The sequence below is a fragment of the Coffea eugenioides genome, chromosome 9, assembly GCF_003713205.1.
Source record: "Coffea eugenioides isolate CCC68of chromosome 9, Ceug_1.0, whole genome shotgun sequence".
Taxonomy (NCBI): Eukaryota; Viridiplantae; Streptophyta; class Magnoliopsida; order Gentianales; family Rubiaceae; genus Coffea; species Coffea eugenioides.
Genome location: NC_040043.1, coordinates 5,184,267 through 5,206,253, shown reverse-complemented (window position 1 = coordinate 5,206,253; position 21,987 = coordinate 5,184,267). Strand labels below are relative to the sequence as shown.

Below are 21,987 nucleotides of genomic sequence, written 5' to 3'. Positions count from 1 at the left end.
TCACCGATTAATATCTGGAGTAACATCAACACTAGTGGTCTATACAATCTTGGAAAATATTGCAGAATAGAAAAATTGAAAAGTGTCATCCCCTTTTGCTGTATCTATGAGTGAGGGAATAGAAAAGGATTAATTTTATTTTGTATCATTTAACTGTATCTAAATTTTCACACGTTGGTTTATAAACTTTAAAATATAGTAAAATTTGTCTCGTTTAAGTAAAATCGTTAACGGGAGTGAGACGGATTTTATATTTAAATGGAACAAATTTTATACTTTGAGAACTAAAGTGGAACAGATTTTATACATTAGGTATTAAAATGCATCAATTTAAAGTTTAGAAACCAAAGTGATAATCGACGTATAATTAAAAAGTACAAAATGAAATTAACACATAAAAAGTTGGAACCTGAACGAAAATAGGCAGAGACAGCAACATTTCCCTCTGGAATACCTAATTCCATGTTCCTTCGCTATCCCTTTGATGCTCATCTTCCTTCATAGCTGTGCATCAAACCTGGCAAAAAATTTGCTAAACTATCCACTTCTAATCGTCAAAAACCATGTTTAATGTGCCGTTAGAACCTCCGACCTTGTCATCCAGGCCAAAAACCCAAGAAGGAAAAAAGAAAACCTGCCTACAACTCAAACAACAGACAAGCACCAATTTAAGGATTTATGCTGTTCATCTATTGCTTGAACTTCCTAAGGCCTATGAATGCTTTGCGCCCTAGGCTTCATGTTGGTGGCATTTTTTCAAAATCCACTATCGAGCTCGACTTCCTCAATTGTAGCTGCCACCTTTTCAGACTATTTCACCATGGAGCATTTGCTTGCATTGAGAACGTATATGCCTGCCACTTCAGAGATGTTAACTTGCAGTAATTAGGCTAGGAAGGCATTTTCGACAGACAAACATCCAAAAGCCACATCCCCAGCAACAACAGAAGCAAAACTATCATTCTCCCCCAACAAAAGGAAATGGTAGCAAAGGAGAGAGACTGCACTGTCAAAACAAGTATCCAAATATTTCCATTGTTTGAACTGTTCACGAATATCAATATGTTACACATTACATATACAAAGAGGTACACCCAGATAAACCAATTCATTCTCTACACCTAAAAGACTTTCTTGACTTATTGAAGTCGCACCAAAAATCGCGAAGATGTTACAATATTTCACTTCCAGGTATTTCCCACTTGCTCTCTCTCTCATTCTCTTGCTTTCCTTTCTTTTCTTCATTGACGGTGTGCATGTAATCTGTCCGCATTCAACTTCCATCTAGAAGTGACTGGAAGCCGCAAAGTGCACTCACTGAAAATTTATAGGAGGAACTGAAGCAGAATATAGTCCGCCTTTAGACTCATGAAGGTTCATCTGATGGACTTCGAGTAACCAAAACAGCCTCGAAGAGAAAACAAATTGGATTTTCGTGGTTCCTCAGGCTCGGCCTCCAATTTCCTACGAGGGAAATGTTTGTAAAAAGCTTTCACAGCTCCTGTTACCCCATCCTCATTTTCCATTGCCTTTGCTAGTTCGACAGCACGTTGTTTAACCTGCAAGAAGTGGGTGATTAAATTCTCTTTATTGCCTCACAAAGATAGACAACCAAGAAAAATTCTTGGACTATGTTCTAATATTAAACTAAGCTTTTAGCATCAAGTACTTGCTTATGACATCTTCTTTCTAAAAGCAGTACAGACAGACAGTTTTTCTTGTCCCAACTTCAGCTTAAAGTAATCTCCAGTAAAAATTTTATACTGCTTAACACATCCACGCGTATGGTGCAACTACACGCAGCGTCAATATCCAATGTGTTGCTAGGCAGTATGCAACTTCCCCTTAATTAAGCTCTTCTACTTGGTCAGTAAAAGCATCTCGTCCTGGTAACAGAGGAAAATTATTCATCTAGGTAACAATAACATATAAAAACATTTAATTCTGAATGGAGATTTTTAGACCGCATGTTTTGTAGTCAGCCAGAGACAAAACAAAAGTATGCCTGACACTATTTGATAAGGCAGCAGCATCATGCATAAACGTCTCCTTCCATTTCCACCAATTAAAACATGAAATCATGCAGAGAAGCCATAATTTCCAACATAATCCAACTCCAATTCAACAAGAGAAAAGACTGCTTATCTTTTACTAGAAATAACATACACAAGCAGTTCACCCGTTTACACTGTTCTTGTACACGTGACAAACAGGATGACAAGTATCAACTTCCTTGAATATTTAAAACTGGAGAAATGTTCATCGTTTCAGGTTTTAACACCGTAACCTCTGAAAATCTAGTTAACGCTCAACCTCTCAAGCTCAATGATTTAGGCATGAAATGGTCTTTTAGAAGTAATTCAAGAAAATGAAAATCCCATCTTGGATCAGTTTATAGCTTTTAGAGGAAAATTTGTGGCGGGAGATACCATATCTTCCATCCTCTCCCTTTTCTTCAGCAGTAAGGCCCATGGCGGCACAGCTACCCTCTGGCTATCTCCCTGTCCTCAAGAAAATGGAAATGAAACTCTCTTTTACTCTAAGTCCCTTTCTGCTGTCCTCTGTTTCTCCTTCTTAACAGACAAAGACGTTGTAATGGGAAAATGATGATCAAGGTGGATTTTGGCAAGGGTATGGGAAAAGCAAAGTGAGATAACAGCAAATTTTGTCTATTCTTTTGCGAGGACTCGTGACTCAGAAGGACACTTGGTAGGACGTGTGTCAAAAATTACAATTTAAGTCTGAATATTTCAGCCTGTAATTCTATTATCCCATGGTTTAATGTATGTAACTATTTTAAGGGCATATTATGCATGTTTTTTGGGTTATCCGTAGTCACAAGACATCTAAATTTCGGTGTCATGTTGAATTTCTTTCTCCATCTAAAGAACCAAAGTAGACAAGTTGGATGTCGAATTTCACATAGGCAACATGAGCACTATAATTACAGTTGCCAAGCAACATGAATCAACCAAAAAAATGACATCAATACACTCTTAAGTTAAAATACACTTGCAGTTAGCACGTGTACCATCATCTGCAATTTCGTAGCATGTACACATCAATAAGGGAAATAACTAGCCTTGTCTATTCATCATCAGAAAGTTTCATAGCATGCACACACAAGGAAAGAAAATAGCTAACTTGTGTATATCTTAGAACTTTATTCATTTTTTGTTTATCCAACGCTATTTCTCTTTTAACAGAATCCTAAAAACTAATGTACCACTCAAGGATATCTATGCTTCCAATTCATACAATAATTTATTCTGCTGAATTATCACCTTTTTTAAACAAGAGATGACATGCCAGATTTTGAAGTTGAACATCACAACCATTAGCCAGTATAACAAATTTGTTCACAATATTTACATAATTTGCATCCAAAATAACCCCTCATATCCAAATACAAGGCAATCAATTTTCGTTGAAGCTATCAAATTAAATAGACAAATGCCTTCAACCAAGCAGATAATCTCAAATGAGTGCATTTAAATCATCTACTATAAATATAAACCCATCCTACACTTCACTTAAACACCTTCCAATATAGAACTTCAGGCTGAAAAATCATACTCAAAAGCACAAGAATGAAGTCTTTGAATATGGAATCAATGATGTACCATAATTGACCCTAGATCCTTTAAGACAACTATAAGAGGAAACTTTGGAAGAAAAAAGAGATGGTACATAATATGCCAACTACTCTTTAACTATTGTTGTTTGTGTAGTAAGTGAGGCTTGGGTATCACAGATCCCTGATGTATATGATATGGATCACATTTATTAAACAATATGCTAAAAACTTCATTCATGTTCGAGGAAAAAATAGATCCCTTAAAGAGAAAAAAAAAAGGAAACAGATAAAGAACATTCTACAGAGCACAGGCATTAAACCATGCAACTCAATCATTATGGTTGAATTTCTCATTACCATTGGATCCAGCATGAAATTGATTGCAGCAACTAACTTTTCAAGTGAAAACTCATCCACAGGAATGGGTGCAGGACCAACACCCCTGGCATGAACACGGTCTCCCCAAAATGGTTGGTCTCCAAAGAATGGTACAACAGTTGTGGGGCACTAGAGGTTGTATTATTAAGGAAGAAATGAGTAAGCTCCAAAAGCAAAAAACTACAACTGGTATATAGCACAGGAATTACCGCAGCTTTAAGACCAGCTGCTGTTGTTCCTGCCCCTCCATGATGCACCTGAAGATTGTGCAAAAACAGAATACAAGGTAGCAATTGTAAGAGAGCTACATATATGGAAAAAAAATATTCTACAACGTAAACTTAAACTAGACTCAACTTTCCATAAGTTGTTTATTAACTAGCAGTACAGGTAAGACTACATTTATGAGCAGGGAATGTAACAAGAGAAGATTAGGGCATTAATTCATTTGCTTCGGCTTTTCTGAAGCTTCTTAATGATAGTGATCATTGGAAAAGCTGTTTAGTGAATTGAATCAATATTTTTGTTTTGAGAAAACCAAGGCATCTCAAGGACTGCTTCTAAGAATCAACATTTTCCAGCTTGGAATAAACTAAAAACTGAAGCCAAAGAAAATAAAATCATTACAGAACAGCTTTTAGATTATTAAAAACAAAAGAACAGGCACTAAAAACCACCAGTACTAGGGAGTCACGTCTCAGCAAATGAAAATCCAACAAACAGCTGAAGTTGTACAAATGCAAGGCAGCAATATTATCAATCACGTTCCATGCTGTACTAAAAGAGCTAGCCTTAACAACAATTCCTGACACAAGAATTTCAAAACTATGTAGCATAAGCAATTACAGGGATGATGCCTAGCATGAGGACTCTGATCAGTTGAAACCATGAGTTAGTGTCATCATGCCGAATGTAATCTCATATGACCAAACAAGCTATATATACAAGTTTTCCACAGATGAATGCTCTTCCAACTTTAACAAGATCAAATACTGAGCAACTACAAAGAAGATTTACCACAGCTGCGCATCTTACAAACAACCAATCATGAGGGCAATTGTCCAACAAGTACACGAAGTCTTTTGGTTCTTTCACTGAAATGAAAATAAGTGAAAAAAGAAGAAAGAGTTGGTAAGATTATGGAGGACAAAAGAAAAGGGCTAATGTACCCAGGATAAAGATATCAAATGACTAGGGTAAACCAAAAGGTGGATACATATAGCCCAAATTAAAAAAATAAATAAAAACTATCAGGCAACAACATACAGTTTCCAAGACCACCCCAGCCTTTGTTGATGATGCCTCTTTGTCCTGTCATTTCCAAAGCTTGAACAATTATCTCAGTCATTTTTTCTGGTTCTTGTACAGGCTGTACCAAAAAAATAAAATAAAAATGATCAAAACAGGAGAGAATTAAGCTCTATGAAGCTGATATGGATATGTAATTGTTCTCAATATATGTGTGTGTATGTGTGTTGACAAAGTTTAAAAAGTAAAGGACAACCTCTTATAAAACAAACTTGGGGAAAAAAGGCACAAGCTGAAAGCTACTTAAGTATATATTGGAAATTTCAGCATCTTCAGAATGCTTGAACAAATGACTCATATTCCTCCAAGATGAATCAACATTTTATGAGTAGACTAGAAGCTGGAGGACTTGCTTGTGACTTTAAGTTCATATTAAAGGAGACTGAGAAAATTTTGAAATGAGAAAATTTAGTACCCAGTGTTTGTCCTTGTTTAGAGACTAGGACCCACATTATTCCGAGGGTTTAAGACGAGTTAATTAGGTCTTGTGCCAATCCACTTATTATCAATTGGCTTTGAGTGGGCTTGTTAACAAGGTATCAGAGCTGGGTGTTAGTTAAACTCTTTGTCCACAAGTCTACAACTGATTCGGAATTTTCCCTTGCAGATTCATTCCTCTTGAGGGTTCTGCTGTTTCTTAACTTATAACTCAACGAGGCCTTACTAGCCACTTCAGCTCATCATGCTCATGTCAAGCCCCTTCCAGCTTTTACATGAACTAATCTGAGGCACTTTCCAGTTTCATGGACTCATTGGCCACTTCAATTTGTGTCATGGGCTCCTGTAAAGCCCCTTCCAAGTTCCAGGGCTCTTGTCAATACTGAGTCACAGCAATGGGCAGTTTTAAGAACCTAAGCCCCACATCGCTTTTCAAAAAGGTTTGAGAACAAATAGTCATGCATTAGAATGAGCCCCACATCGTCATTGCAGTAAATTCACTCACTAAGCAGTCGTGCAGCATCAATAAATGTGCTCTTATTCAACCCACTGTGCCACTCTAGACAGACAGCTATGTTAAATTAAAGTAGCCTTACTCTTCTGAAATGCAGCCAAAGAAGGAAAGTAGACCTCCTTTTCGAAAAAAAAAAGCTTTCTCCAATTCATTTTTTTTCTTGAACACATTCATTTATTTTGACTACTTTAGCATTTTTTATTATAGTAATTTCGACTCTGCTTTCCCGGAGAATGAACTCCAGCTCAAGTCTGTTTAAATTATTCCACTGGATTCTTTACAATCGACTTCTTTATATTTATATAACTCATTGGAAATCTTATAAAGACAATTCCTATTTGATATAGCTATTTGTGCAAGTATTTTACGATTAAGAAGCAGCTGTCTCTTGTACAGATCATGTATTAATCTAATATAATGTCAGGATTGAGAGTGCTAGTAAGTTCCATAGTTGATGACTGACCCTAGACATCAATTTCGTACTTTGGGCAATCTAAGAGTACTTATTGGGTGGTCAAGAAAATAACAACCTTTTATACGTTCATCTCAAGTATTTTTATGTAGACATTACCAACAAATATAAACTAAAATGAAATTAAAAAAAATAGCCATCAGACGATGCGATAAAAGAATATATAATGATTAGAAATAGAACTCACAAGACTGCCAAAGCCAATATAAATAGGCTTTTCACCATCGTCAAGCCATTTTACAAGTGAATCAGGTGGAACATAATTTGATGCAAGGTCTAGGAAACAAAAGCCAACTACATCAATTTTGGGTCCCCAATCTGCAAGACACACAAAACAAATCAGAATAACTTTAATGCAATAGCAGCTTCTGTTGTTGTGCCTCTTAAGACTTCCCCAACAAGAATGCAAGAAACTAAAAAGCAATGACAACTTCCTTCAATAATGGACTATAACAAAAATATCATAAAAGAGTTATCTGAGTCCAATTGTATTTTATCCAATAGGAACAAGATAAAGCATACAGTATAGAAAAGAGCAAAAAGAAGCAATGAGAGCCAAATATAATGTGTTAAATAACTTTCAAACATTGAATTATTTGAATACACATCATTTTTAGCACATCAACAGTAAGTCTTTCAATTTCGCATCCAGCAACTTTGGTTGTAGATGCAACATAATGCTAATAACAAAGCTAAGGAAATTGCAGGTAAAGCATTCCAAAATATCAAAGATATTCAAGACATTCAAATCATTCAAACTTTTCTAGAACTACTGATCTGGATTTTGTAGGTCTCATGGCCACTCTCTCTTGATTTTGCTGTATGATAAGCAACTAAAATTTTCTATTAGTGACATTATTCAGGTGGGTCCATAGAGTAAAGTTGATGCTGCAAATACTTGAATTTTTTAGCTTTTTTTTAATGCCTTGAAGCCATACATATCCTCTCACCTGGATTAACAGTGGAATTTTTACTTCAAGCCAATTGTGAATTCTTGGTCCTGTGCCTTGCTCTTTCTCTTGTTTAAGGTGTACTTATTTAGGTATTTCAGATTGTAGATTGAGCAAGCTTCAATTTTGAGCCAAAACTTTATAAATTTTTTATAAATTTCTCAAAATAGCATTCAGCAGGGGTAAACAGGACAGTTGTCATTGACAAGAAACAGAACAAACAATTCCAATTGCTCTACCAATGCCCAAGTAATAGCTGCCTACAAGATAAAGTTGCATAAAATAATTAAGAACTTGGATGTTAGAAGATAGATTCAGAGAATGACCTTTTGGTTTTGGGACGAGATCTGGACTCCAAATATATGCATAAGGCACATCAAGCGGTGAACTGTAAGAACCCCTTAAGTATGTGACAGGCCTTAGCTTCAGTTTTTTCTTTCTAAAATCATTTATCACATCCCGTATCCCAAGCCATATTAGTCCATCAACAACCTGATATGATAGCTGCAGAAAAAGTATCCGACTTTCCACATCTAAAATACTTATAACCAAACAGATAAAGATAAACAAAATAAAAGATGACAAAAAAGCATCAAACTGTGCTTACTCTATATCCAACTGATTGCTTCACACGAGATAGAGGATGTGGAAACTCACTAGTTGGCCTGCAGAAGTCAAACATCATAAGAAGCATCCATCATCTTGCTACAGTATGATAGAAGTGCATAGGGGACCAGACAATACCAAAATAACCCTAATACACATTAAATTAGGATGTACAGAAAGGTAAGAGTTAAAGAAAGAAGAGTCGATAAAACTCACGTCCAAGGCATTGTGAAAATTATATGAAGTGGTACTTTTAGTGCCTCTGCAACATGCGTATGTCCTGAAATAGAACTGAATAGTTGAAGGAGAACTATCAACATGTTTGTAGACGATGTTACATTGATCCAACTCAATAACAAGTCCTTTGTGCATATCAAACACGAATCACAGAAATTCCAAATAAAACAATATTGGAGCAGAAAATCACAATCCAAGAAAAGACCATAATGTTGAGCAAAAACACTATCTAGACACAGGAATTCCTTCAATTAAATGTCAGTTAAGAATGCGCAATTTATCGGTGACAATCATGCAATTATATTTTCTTAATCTTCTGTTAGAACGTGACATGAATGGAAGGAGATAAAGGAGCAAGGACCAAGATAATTTAGAAGACATTATTACCGTAAGCAGGGGGATTTGCAATTATAGCATCTGGATTGAATGGAACTTTTGTTTCTGGATCATGATCCATGCATGCAGGAAGTAAAGAGAATATAATTTCTTTAATTTGATTTCGCTGAATATGAATTTCAGAAGGCCCAGAAGGCAAGAATCCTTTGTTCTTCACCATGTCTGCAATACACATCAGCAATAACCAAACAACAGATTGAATCCCTGATCATCAATTGAATATTCAGAAAAAAAACTATACAATGAAAAAGGGAAAAGAACATCAAACAGCGGCAACAACTTTTTCAGAAATGCACTCAAGTTTAACTATAGTGACCATCTCTGCATTTACAAATTACCTACATAATATGTAATTGTACAATTGTGGAGAAGTGACACAACTAAGAGGTACACTAATCATTTAAAAAAAAAAGTCAAAAGTTACATAAGAACTATAAGACAATTTATAAATAAACATTGCTCGTTGGCAAGAAAACCCAAAGGCAGTGTTCAATGTGTAAAGATCCTATTATTCTAGTATCATCATACCACCCTAAAGATTGCAACCTACCACAGAATTTTCCCAGAAAACAAAACAACCAGCACATTGCTACAGGTTTTTCTGTGATTCCTCTGCCACAGGACCCAAGATTTAACTGATACAAAGTATCCCAAGAAAACTAAATAAATTATCCCAAAAGTCCTAGCATCTCACAATTTAGTACAAGATTATAATTCATCTCATTATCTGACTTAACCATACAGAGAACACACTCCACTCCTTATTCTAAATCACCAAACTATATTTTCACAGAACAAAATGGGATTGGGCTAAAAGTTACTCCAGTTGGATTCTAAAAGCAATGAAAAATAATAATCAACAGACCTGCACTGAACCAATTGCATCGCATGAGGAGAACAAACCTCCTAATTATTTATCAAGAGAAACTTATCCTTGCGATTGGAAATGCAAAAGATGACCAAAACCTAGACTCCATAAGAATGCCTTTATTGGGTCAATTTACTTAACTGATTATGGGAATCTATATCACATAGGATCAATCTTCTATCCCACCTTCCAACCCCACTTTGTTGGCATTTTTTTAGCGTATTCATGCTACATCTGATTCCATGACTGAGCCACACTAAACTATGGCTTTAATGGAACCAAAGCAAATGGATGGAAATCATACTTATAATCAAACTGTTTTTAACCTACTTATTTCCTCTTCATGTATAAATATGCCTAGATGTCATTTTAGTATATGATAAAGAAAAAACAGACAAGGAAAAATCTTTTCAGAAGATGATCATGATATCACCCAATGTCAATGATATACTTACAACCAGCAAGAACTTTTGGATCTCCACCAAGAGGGTAAAACTCCAATCCAGCAGCCAAAACAAACTCTTTAAAATTAGAATGGCTTGCTAGTCTCACTCTATGGCCATCCTCCTGCCAGAAGACACAATCAAAGAGGTAGGCACATAGCGCAGCGCTCAGAAGGTTAAATTCATGATTGAGGCCCCGATATTTTTCAAAAGGAAGTCGTCAAAATTACAAAATGTGTCTGTGATGTATATTCCTGTTCTAATTCAAAAGAAACAACTTACCTGTAAACGTTTCCCAATGGCAACAAAGGGTTGTACATCTCCACGTGTCCCAACTATAAGCATAACAATTTGCAATGGAGGTAGGTCTTGTATATCTCCTGCACCGGTAGATTCTTCCACTCTAGATCCATCATACATAACTCCAGTACCTAAATCAAGAGCTTGGGGTTTAACGTTTCCAGGAACTTCAAATTGCACGGTTCCATCATCTTGAACAGATGCAAATCGGTTCAGCAACTTGAGCTGCATGATAAACATTACAATGTGGGTTCAGAAAAAAAAAATGTTTTTTTTAATGGAGAAAGAGGTAATAATATTTGCAGAAAGGCCATTAAATGGTGAAGAAAAATATAGCCTTTGGATCCAAAGGGACAGGCTATAGGGCCCTTTCCAAGCAAGAAGACTCTTCGTATGGAAAGAAGGGATGTCCATTGTGATTATAAGAGTCTTTACTAACCTTTATCTATTGTTAACATGAAACAATCAACTCGTCAACTCTAGAAATAATTGGTTTTAACTTATAGGAGTCAAGGGAACAGTAATCCTTGTCATTGAAGGAAATTTAGACCGATTCTGGCTGCTGAGTCCAATCTAGTTACCTACTTGTACTCTTACAAATCTATCTAAAGCCCCATTTATGAGCTAGGTTAATTAGTCATGTACTTTAAGTATCATGGTTCTCACCTCAAGATATTCAACCTCAGGACTATTTTCATGTATAAGTACCTATATGATCAGCTTATTTCATGAAAGAATTGTTTCCTATTGGAGATTACCCCCACCACTTTCCTAGCCTCTTCCTTCTCTTCTCTTCTTTCTACCCCATTACAGTTCCTAGGTACTATTACTTCTATTTCAATTTGTAGGACAATTCTCCCTAAACATGCATGGTACTCATACAACTGAGGCAATAAGGAATGAAGATGCTCAAATACAATTTGAGAGTATATTCTTCCAGGAAAAGAAGTATATATCTGGAACATAAAGGTCAATCCTTGATAACAAACTACCAAGTGGCACATGGATACACAAGTTAAAACAAGGAAGAAAGAAAAAAAGATCTAATAGAACTTATAAGAGAAAACAGGATTTATTAATTAGAAAAAAATAATTAGAAATATGGTTCCCATAACTTTCCTTTCAAACTTGCTTAGATCATAGTCCCTCCTCCAACTGATAATGTACTTTGCCTTTTCTTTTCTATTTTGCTCTTTCTATTCAACTTTCCTCTTACTATCCATTTTAAGCATTTCATGTCTCTACTCTCCCTGTCCTTATTTATTAGTCCATCATACTTTCAATTTTCTTAAATAACCACCTGAAGAAGTACAAGATAACTCAATCAAAAAACAACTAGTGCCCGGAAGTTTATCCTTAATTAGACTAGAAATTATAAAGGAAAGTACAGGGGCCTCTTAAAAAAAATCAATTGAGGAATACAAGCTACAGTTATCAGGTTGTACCAACCTTTTTCTTTAGTGGAAATCTTTCATCAAAAAGCTTCAAGGCCAAAAATCCAAGACCATTATTCTTTCCAAGCTTTGTAGCTCGGCTAAGTTGACCGGAAGTAGGGTTAACATTTTCCACTGCTGAGTCTCCAATAGATGCAAGATTCTGCCCAGGCAAATTCTTGGCAGTGGATCCTGGGGAAAACCAGATGACATCGAGCAAAGTAAGAATGCAAACAGTGCCTTAGTGTGGTCACTGGATCAGCTTAAGAAACCAAAACGTAATCAGAAAATCGGGGCTAATTAGAGTGCATAAGTTTAGACAATATGCTAAATTCCCACAGTGAAATGTACAAAATCCAACAAAACAAGCAGAAAATTTCTTGATCGAGTGAGGAAGCTGAGTTGAATAATGAATTAGTGCTTCCAAAAACCTATTTCTATGAATATGTTGTATTAGAATCACTTTCAATTCTTCATCGTGTTGCTTAATAGACTTCATTTACGATCACTTTGTATCATCGTGCTAACACTAAGTTTTCCAGCAATCCGTTTTTGCTTGTTGAAAGAATAAAAGAAACTTCCTAAACATATCATTGTTGCCACAGAGAAAATTTAATAATTCAAGGCCACTGGGAACACCTCTTGACTAGATGATATGATTCCTATCACAGAAAGCTGCGATCTGTATCGTTCTCCAAGAAATTACTCTTCCAAACACTAAAACTATCAAAAACCAATGACCCAATACATGATGATGCACATGTACATGCGGAACAATAACTATCTGACACATTTTGCAATATCAATAGCTACTTGACGACCTCCAAACTGCCATACCTAGTGATCTCAGTTTATTATTTAGGACTGACCATCCCTGTCAAAACTCAAACCATACTTAAGGGACAGGGGTTTTGACAATTGCACCACTGTCATAAGCTTTGCAGAACACTTTTTTCGCAACCATCGGAATCAATGGGATTACATGCATATCACTTGCAGAAACAAAAATAAAAATCGCAACGGTTCACAGATTCACCTGTTCTTATTCATACTCACTAAATTAGGACACTCTAAAATCTTAAACCAGCATATATGATCAGAAATACAAAATGGCCCTGGAAAAAAAATGCTTCCTACGAATTTAAAAGTAGCCCTGTTGGCTAAAATAGAAGAAAGAACCTGCGGAACTCAAAGAATGATCGCCAATGCTATCCTTGTACCGGGGTGATGCATTTACATTGCTGCTAGCTTTTCCATTTTCTTCAACAATTTCCACTTCATGGTCCACGTCAACTTCCCCTGAACTACTACTCTCCGCAGCAGGGCCATAGTGATTGTCTGATGATTCTGCCATTGCTTAACGCTAATGACTAAAACAGGGAAAAAGAAAAAAGGCCCTGTATCTAGTCGATCTTTATCCTTTGATAAAAGACTCAACAATGCTCTTGATATCCAATAGTGTACATCTTGGTTGCGTCAAAAAAAGGATGAGGGAATGTGAAAAGTGAATGTGGGTGGTGAGTGGGGGGTTTCTTTTGTTTATGGGAAAATGGAATAAATCGAGAAAGGGAAAGATAGGTGAAGGGGAAGGAAGGAGTAGTTTGCCAATACGCTTCTCCTTTAGCTTTCTTTGTTTTCTTTTTATCTTCTATTCTTCTTTAACATTTGATACGGATTCTTTGCGGGGAAAGAAATCAGAAAAGGGCGGAAAAACAAGCGGGGCGGTGGGGACTACTTTGGGCGTTGTTTGTTGGAGTTTGAGACCTGGGAAAGGAAACCGTTGGAAGACACGTCTGTGTTGGTGACTTTCCAATAGGCTGGTCGTTGTCCACCTGCTCCTCCTGTGTCCGAAGTAGTGCTGCAAATTGCAAATGAATAGAGTCGGGTGGAGTTTTGACTTAATTTTTTTCATTTGAATTAGTTATTTTTGAGGGTATTTTTAAAAAATTTTACTGTAACAGAGGCTTTGTTTGGATATCCTGTTTTTGGAGTATTTTTTAAAAATTAGTTTTTCAAATACAATAAAAATTTTTAAAAAGTACTCTAAAAGATAATCTAAAAATTAGTTTAAATTTTTTTAAAATTTAAAAAAATATCTCAAAATATATTCTAGAAACTTTTCTGCTCTTAAATATCCCAAAATATTTTCTAAAAATATTCCAAAATATACTCTAAAAACTACAGCAAAGTTTTTCAAAAATAGCTAATCCAAGAGTATAAGAGTTTCTACTATATATTTTGAGAAATTTTTAGAAATTTTAAAAAAATTTAAACTAATTTTTAAATTACCTTTTAGAGTACTTTTTAAAAAATTTTATTGTATTTGAAAAACACCCCCATCAAATTCGAGTCGAGATCGAGCTCAAGCTCGATCTCGAAAAATTGAAATATAATTATTTTATTTTTAAAAATAATTGTTTTATTTTTAAAAAAATAAATAAAATAATATTTTTAATAAATAATAAAATATTATGAATATATGTAATTTTACTAGTAAAATATATATATATATATATATACTCAAGCTCGCGAGCACAAACTTGGTTAAGTTGGTAGTAAGTAATGGCCTTCACAATTTTGGAAAAAAATTTACTAAAAATAAAATAATATTGTTTGGATATAAAATTATTCAAGAAAAAAATTAGGATACTGATAATGTAATATATATATATAAGATAAAAAATAATTAAAAATAAAAAAATATAATTAAAAATGACAAAATGTCTGCTTATCATGCAATAGAAAAATTTTGGAAAAAATTTAGTAATGGCCTTCACAATTTTGGAAAAAAATTTACTAAAAATAAAATAATATATTGTTTGGATATAAAATTATTCAAGAAACAAAAAATTAGGATTCTGATAATGTAATATATGTAAAATAATAAAAAATAAAAATATAATTAAAAATGACAAAATGTCTGCTTATCATGCAATAGAAAATTTAAAAAATAATAATAATTTAGTACTAGGAAAGTTACCACGAGATCCTCTCTAATATGAAAATTATGTGCCTGGCTATCCTCTCCAATGCAAACATTGATAAGCAAGGTCCGAATTTACACTTTTTTTTTTCCAAAAAGAATGAAAGAATGAAAAGTTTTGGTGCTTAAAAGATAGGATAGTAAATCATAATGACAAATATTTGTTTGGACGGTTCATAATTAGTTTTATTTAAATGACGCCTACCGAGCACTCGTAAAAAGTGACTCGGGTATTTTATTTTTTCAAAAAAATTGCATTGGATAGAATAAGTGGGTACTCGTTAAGATAAATTTCAAATATTAATATTTTGAAAAATTAAATAAGAGAAATGAATAAGTGAAAGGTAGAATAGTAATTGTCAATATGTATATTTACATGTTAAATTGAGTATAATTCAAATATATTAATGAGTACATGTGTCAGAAAAACCCATGAAAAAAATATTTAAATGCAACAGGCCTTCAGACTATTTACAAACTAGGAGAGGTTCACCGCGCGAATGCGCGGTGGATAAAAGCCCAGTTATACCCACTTATTTTGCAAATTATTATGTAGCAGGTGTAAATGAAAAAAAAATATTCAGAGTTGTATTCTTAGAAATTATATATAATTAGTTCAAAATTGTAAAAATATGAAATTCCAGAGACGAAAATTATTATACAATACCTTTACAAAAGGCAAGAAAAACATGATTAGAACATACACAACTGGCCATTGATCCAATATACAAATTATATTGTGCTCTCCTCAAAATTTACGAATGAAATCTCATTCTTAAAAAGCATCAACAGTAACATACTTGCATTAATTAACATAATTAAAAACTCTTTCTCAACATATCTTGTCTTTTGAGTTTTTGAGGAAAGCGACCTCACAATTTCTGCACAACTTTAATGCTAGAGAGGTTTTACAGCATTATGGGATAAAGCCAATCAAAAGAACAATAAAATCCTCCAAAAAATATCAAGGATATACATCATAAAGAAACCTCATTTTTTTCTTTTTCTTTTTCTTTTTTGGGTACATTGGAAGAGGTCATAATCTCTTAAATAGAAACAAAATGAGAATAAGCAACGGCTAACACATACGCTTCCAACAAATCTCGCATCTCTGCAGGGATGTCATCAAGAACTTGTGAACCCAATGGACCATAAATGCTGCACTTGGCCAATCAATTTGTATATTGATTGCATTCCCTCCAAATATGACTCAGCTAACAGCCCCAGCTCCTTTGCTTTAACTCTCATATCTGAATAAGAAGATTATGATCTGCTGAGTTCTGATACCTAAATTTTTGTCTAAAACTGCATGCAAGAAAAAGACCAATCAAATGGATCTACATATACCGTGCAATAGTAAGGGGCATAGATGACTGGTAAAATCCTTCACATCATGCAAGTCAATCTCACAACTATCATTTGGAGCAGTCCCATGCTGTTTCAAAAGATGCAAGCTAAATTGCTAAATGAAAATAAGAGGTTTGCCATATGCAAAAAACTCGTCAATGGTTTCCAAACAAAATTTACTCTCAGTTTCAACGTTATGTACAACTAAAAACTAACTAAATTTAAGTGCAAACATCTGCTCCAAAATCTAACTTGGCAACATTTCGTATAGGAGAGCAAAAGAATCAAGAAGATTTCTCAATAAAGCAGGACAAAAGGAAGTTTCTAAAAATTTTCAACTTAACTTTGATGCTCTTAGACCAAGGACAACAAAAAATTAGAACAATCCACTAAAATAAAATATAGAAGAAACTTTTCATGAAAGGGAGAGAAAGGAGAGAAAATATGAACGGCATTCAGAGGAGGAAGGGAGAAAAGAATATAGCAACAGAAGAAAGAATGAAGTAGAAGGGGAGACAACATTGGAAAAAAAAAAAAGAACTGTCTAGAGCAAGCTATAACCTTGTAAGCAACTCAAAAACAAAGATAAGATATGAAGTAATTTTCTTTTATACTGCACACTGGCCAATATTTACAGCCTCAGAACCAGCTAGAATTTCTCAAATTCAAACAAGTCGGTATCTTATTATTTTCTTTATTAGTAAAAAGAAAACAAATAATATCATAATTTTCCATTCCAAACAAATTAATACAAAGTAGGCCATAAAACTGCCAAGTAGTCTGAATTTTCATTATAAACCATGCGGCCAATATCGAATAGTAAAGCTACAAGTCAAAACACAACTGCATAAGCAAATGCCATAATGAGCTTCAAGAGAAACAGGAAAAAACTCACATGAGAAATTTACGAAGCACAGACAATTATCAGGTTGATACAATTTTGGAGAAAGTCAAGGAATGAAATTTGTGAAATCCTTGCTATCAATACATTTTTAAGGAATCTGATCAGACACATAATATTATGCAGTAATAATTAGCCTTTGAATTGCAGCAGCATTTTTAAGGGAAAACATGACAAACAAATTACCCTTTGAATTGCAGTAATAATTATAATAGTAATAACTACTCTATGCTCAATCGAAAATGCATTTTAAGCATCCAATCAAACTGTTAGTCCTCTTTTGCATCATTCATTTAGCAAAATATTTGATCTAAAAGCCTAGAGAATCAGCACAAACCACAAGGTGAGAAAACATATATATGTCTAGAAAAAAATGAAGCAAGATTGATTGATCTCTTTCAACTATTTCTTCCTTTAGATAATTGTTTGCCTTTTCTTCAACATCCACAGCTTCTAGAAGAATAAGCTACATTATTTAAAAAAACCCTCAATATATGGCTATCAAAGACTATATTAGAATGATTGATAAATTCAGCATGGCAAATGATAGAACACGAGTATAATGCACATCAATTATGAGAAAAGATATCCACCTCAAGAGTACTTCAAACTGAACCTCCCAGCTTCATATATGATTCAGATGCATAACAATTCATGTTGAGAAGGCAATAGTTTAAAAAAAAGGAATTAGTAAAATTAACAATTTCAACACCCACCAGACACTTCGTGAAAACCACTAAATAGCACAAAAATCAGAAATTTGAAATTCAAAGTTAAGGTAATCTAGAAAGATGACCACAAAATAAAAAGAAAAGATGATAACCTGAAAAGCTAATCTTTTTCTCCTCCCTTTAGTATTTCCTTGTGATTTTCCTCAATCTATCAAATAGGCAGCAATCTAAGATTATGAGGAGCAGCAATCTAAGATTATGAGGAGCAGCAAAACTAAAGAAGCAAGCAAGAAATTAAAAACTTCAAAAATGAAAAGGAAGCAGAAACTTGAAGGTCCAATCTAGTGTAAAATTGGAAAAATGACATGGAAATAAATCAAAAAAAATTCACAACCTGAAAAGTTAAAATTTTTTCTCCTTTCAGTAGATATTCCTTCCATTTTTTCAAAATGTTTTCACATTTGTATACTATAACGTTGAGATACCAAGAACCATATATTACATACACTGAAAAAATGACTTCACCAATAATGACTAACCATAGAAAAAAGGGTTTTAAAGATCTGATTTGGTAAATTCACATACGAAATAAAAGCTCAAGTAAGATATTGTCAATAATATTAAAAAAACCCATAAAAGTATAAACAAACAATTATTAGATCAAACTTGGCTGTTTTGTCTTACAATTACTATGGGCAGAATAGACTGCTATTATAGGCAATGAACCACATCGTTCAATCGTCAGCTCTGCTTTACCCAACTTGCTCACACAAACACTTCTAGAACAAAGCCATGTAATTAAATGATAATGCTCAAAATGTAAAAACATTTGCTAAAAAATTGATTTTCTAGTTTTTGAAACATTAATGAGGTGTTATCAAGATTAAAATGCAAAGAAGAAAAGTAAGTTTGTAAAATCTACCCATTAAATTGGTGAAACAAATTGTGTAACCTAACCATACTATGATAATAACCAAAGTAATAGGCTCTTTGAAGAGCTAAGAGAGCCGGGAAAAAAAAGGAAGAACAGGCCAGAAAAGAAATTGCTCCAGTACAACTCATCATTCAAGAGTAGAAAGGCAAAGAAAATTATAAGGCACAACTATTCAATATGTTATTTTTAACTTTCACAAGCAAATGTACATGTATCAACCCCCTGGGAGTTTCTATTCTAGCTTCGTAACCTTCAATTGTTGAGGAATACAATCTATCAAATAAACAAAAGAACGCAATTAGGAGATAATCTAAATCCTATCAGCATATACATTTAAGAATCTAGGGAAGGGAAAAATTTCTCTTATTCAGGGGGAAAAACCCCGAAGAATACAAAATCAGTCTGTTTACCACCATGTGTGCATTATCTTCAATGAATGTCGCAGTGGTAGTTATTAAGTGGTGATTTTTTTTTGCATTGATAGTAAAGAAATTGCACATGAGCCACTGTAAATAAATCATTCTTTTCCGTAGGGCCAATAATTACAATAAGAAAGCAAACTATGTACCAAAAGGTAAATACATCAATACATTGAAACTGCATATAAGCAAGCTAACAAATGAATTTCAAATCAAATATTAAATAATCTACAATAAATGAAAATTTCTTACTAAAAAATTCAGAGACTACAAAATTACAAGGATCTCATGGTAAAAGAAACATTAAGTAAACAACAGTACATCAAAAGACTAAACATACCTAATTAAGTAGAAAAAGGCTAAACATAGAACAAACTTAAGTAGCCTTAAAGCTATTGAGAATAATATAAGCAGATTCCCTCCTATCACTATTAGCAATCAGCTTAACACAAAATACCTATTAAAGACACCAGATCAGTTTTGGATACTCAAAAAAACCCAAAAAGAAAAAAGAAAAAAACATTGCAATCATGGGTTCTGAACCAAGTATAATCCCTGCATACATAAAAATCTTTCCTTCTTGTACAGGATGATGGCACATAAACATTAAGAAACAATATGATTTTCCATTGAATGCCTTCTGCACAGAATGTTCGAGACAAATAAATGGAGGAAAAAGTAAAAATCTGGAACCCATACAACAAATTGAACAAAAGGTGAGATGGCCAAAAAAAAATAATCACAGTTAAGAGTATGGCCAAATATACACACTTTTGGCAAGTAACAGAATTTCTTGCACTGCACAAATGTAATTTGAGAGCAAGGATTTTTTGGAATTTGATACACCAGACATGGTAAGCTCAACCAAAAACTCAATATTGTACTGAAGCAAATTACAGCATAAAAACTTTTGGTTCCGCTGCAAAACTCAGACACCCATAAGGCATTTTAGCAATAACTGTTAACCACTCTTGTAAATGCAACTACACCACTCTATGCATACTCTAAATAAAAGTCACAACTACTGCAATGGAAAAGTAATGACAAAGACATCTATTCCAAGCACAATTCAAACAGGATCTCCCAGTACCATGTATAACATGGATGCATAACTATCCGTGTTAAGAAGGCAATAGTAAAGATAAAAGGCAAAACTAAGAAATAATACCTACAGCTACTTTGTGAACACCAATGAATAGAATATAACTTGAAAGCTGAATTTCAGGTGAGCTGCAAAGATAATTGGGGAAAAAAAAAGATCACAACCTAAAAAGTTAAATCTATCTCTTGTGGATTTTTCTTGCGTTTTTCCTCAATCTACTAAACAGAAATCAAAATATGACATAAATGGAAAATAAGACTATTAGCAGCAGCAAAACTAAATAACTAAACAAGAAATTAAAACATATAATCTTCAATGGAAAAGCCAAAAAAAAAAAAAAGAAGGAAGCAGAAACTTGAAGGTCCAGTTTAGCGTAAAATTAGAAAAATGGTTGGAAAATAAACTACAGAAAAATTCGAACCTTGAAAAGTTAAATCTTTTTTTCTTCCTCCCGTCGACTCGTCTTCCAGTTTTCCCTCAATTTATTAAAAGAAAAATGAGTTCCCTATTTGTCCAATAGACAGCAGAAATGAGATCGCTAACAGCAACAAAACTAAAGTACTAAGCAAGAGATCAGAAATTAGAACTTTTCCTACAAAAAAAACGGAAACAAAAATTTGAAGGCTAGAGTAAAATTGGAAAAAGACTGAAAAATAAATTAAAGAAAATCGCACAACCTGGAAAGTTGATTCTTTTTCTCCTTCTCGTGGACTTTCAATCCATTGTCCGCAATCTATGAGAAGCAAAATGCGATTGTGAGTAACTGCAAATTCAAGAAAACAAAGAAATAAACAAAAACTAAACAAAAAAACATCAATGTGCCTTATTTGTTTTTAATTTTTGTTGATTAACAAAGAAGAAAAGAAGAAAGAAAACATGTAGATGAATGATAGATCTGGTCATCGTTTGACAGAGAGGGACAGCGAGAAAGGAAGAGTGTTCGTCTATCAAAGTTGAACAAAAACAGAAGTTCTTGGAGGAAGAGATTAGCATCCTGGGAGAAGCTAAAGGTATAAGCTTACCTAATTTCTTCCTCGCACAGCATTTCTCAGTTCACTAAAAAAAATGGTCAAAGCCATTTCCGCTCCACCAGCTGGATTTGTGAACAATTTTTGGGAGTATTTACAAGGGGCGTTAGTTGCTGTCTTGATGAAGTACTCTGACAACTACCCACAACTTCAACCTTCAACTTTCTGTCCGAGGCAGAGAAAGTGAGATGGTAAGCAGGTAAACATCTGACATACTCCTTGGATGCAAAGCTTTACTTTGGAGACCGAGTACTGTTTTTTCCTCTTTGGAGGCACAATGGAATCCAAAGTAAACTCACGTGAGGAGCACGAGCGACTTGGACGAACACTCTCCAGCCAATAACAATTGGCCACGTCAGCAAAACAACCATCTCTTTTGAGCCATGGCATTCGCTCTTTTATACCTATGTTAATAAGTGATAGATTTTGCATACTAGCAATTATGCATTGCATATTTATTAGGGAAAAAAGACTAATTTGATGCTTCTTGTGCCTTTGTTGGTGGACTTATATCTTACCCTTTGTATATTACTAGATTATACATATTAAATATTCAAATTATGGATCTGTATGGCATCTCTATTTTTACATATTTGTTTTTTTGCATGTTTTAGACAATTTTTTTTCAACTTTAGTTACACGAACTTGTTAAAACACCTTAAATTTTATTTAAAAAAATACG

General features: G+C 34.0%; 1 protein-coding gene and 1 long non-coding RNA gene across 3 annotated transcripts; both read right to left on the bottom strand.

The window, feature by feature from the left end:
• Positions 1–1,014: 1,014 nt before the first annotated feature.
• On the bottom strand, positions 1,015–13,417 carry LOC113783449 (sterol 3-beta-glucosyltransferase UGT80A2-like). The gene is made up of 14 exons (XM_027329589.1): positions 13,100–13,417; positions 11,937–12,112; positions 10,470–10,712; positions 10,200–10,311; positions 8,868–9,038; positions 8,460–8,523; positions 8,245–8,302; positions 7,964–8,141; positions 6,875–7,005; positions 5,222–5,324; positions 4,973–5,049; positions 4,165–4,212; positions 3,935–4,084; positions 1,015–1,559 (listed from the first exon to the last, which is right to left on the bottom strand). The coding sequence occupies exons 1-14, from the start codon at positions 13,272–13,274 to the stop codon at positions 1,377–1,379; spliced, it is 1,869 nt and encodes a 622-aa protein (XP_027185390.1). The 5' UTR covers positions 13,275–13,417; the 3' UTR covers positions 1,015–1,376.
• A 2,302-nt stretch (positions 13,418–15,719) lies between these two features.
• LOC113783679 lies at positions 15,720–21,516 on the bottom strand. Of its 2 annotated transcripts, none has more exons than XR_003469946.1 (4): positions 21,300–21,516; positions 20,955–21,010; positions 17,975–18,030; positions 15,720–16,208 (listed from the first exon to the last, which is right to left on the bottom strand). It is a non-coding gene; the product is annotated as an uncharacterized LOC113783679 (long non-coding RNA). The 2 variants fall into 2 exon arrangements; XR_003469947.1 differs by having other exon boundaries at positions 15,720–16,153.
• Positions 21,517–21,987: the final 471 nt, after the last annotated feature.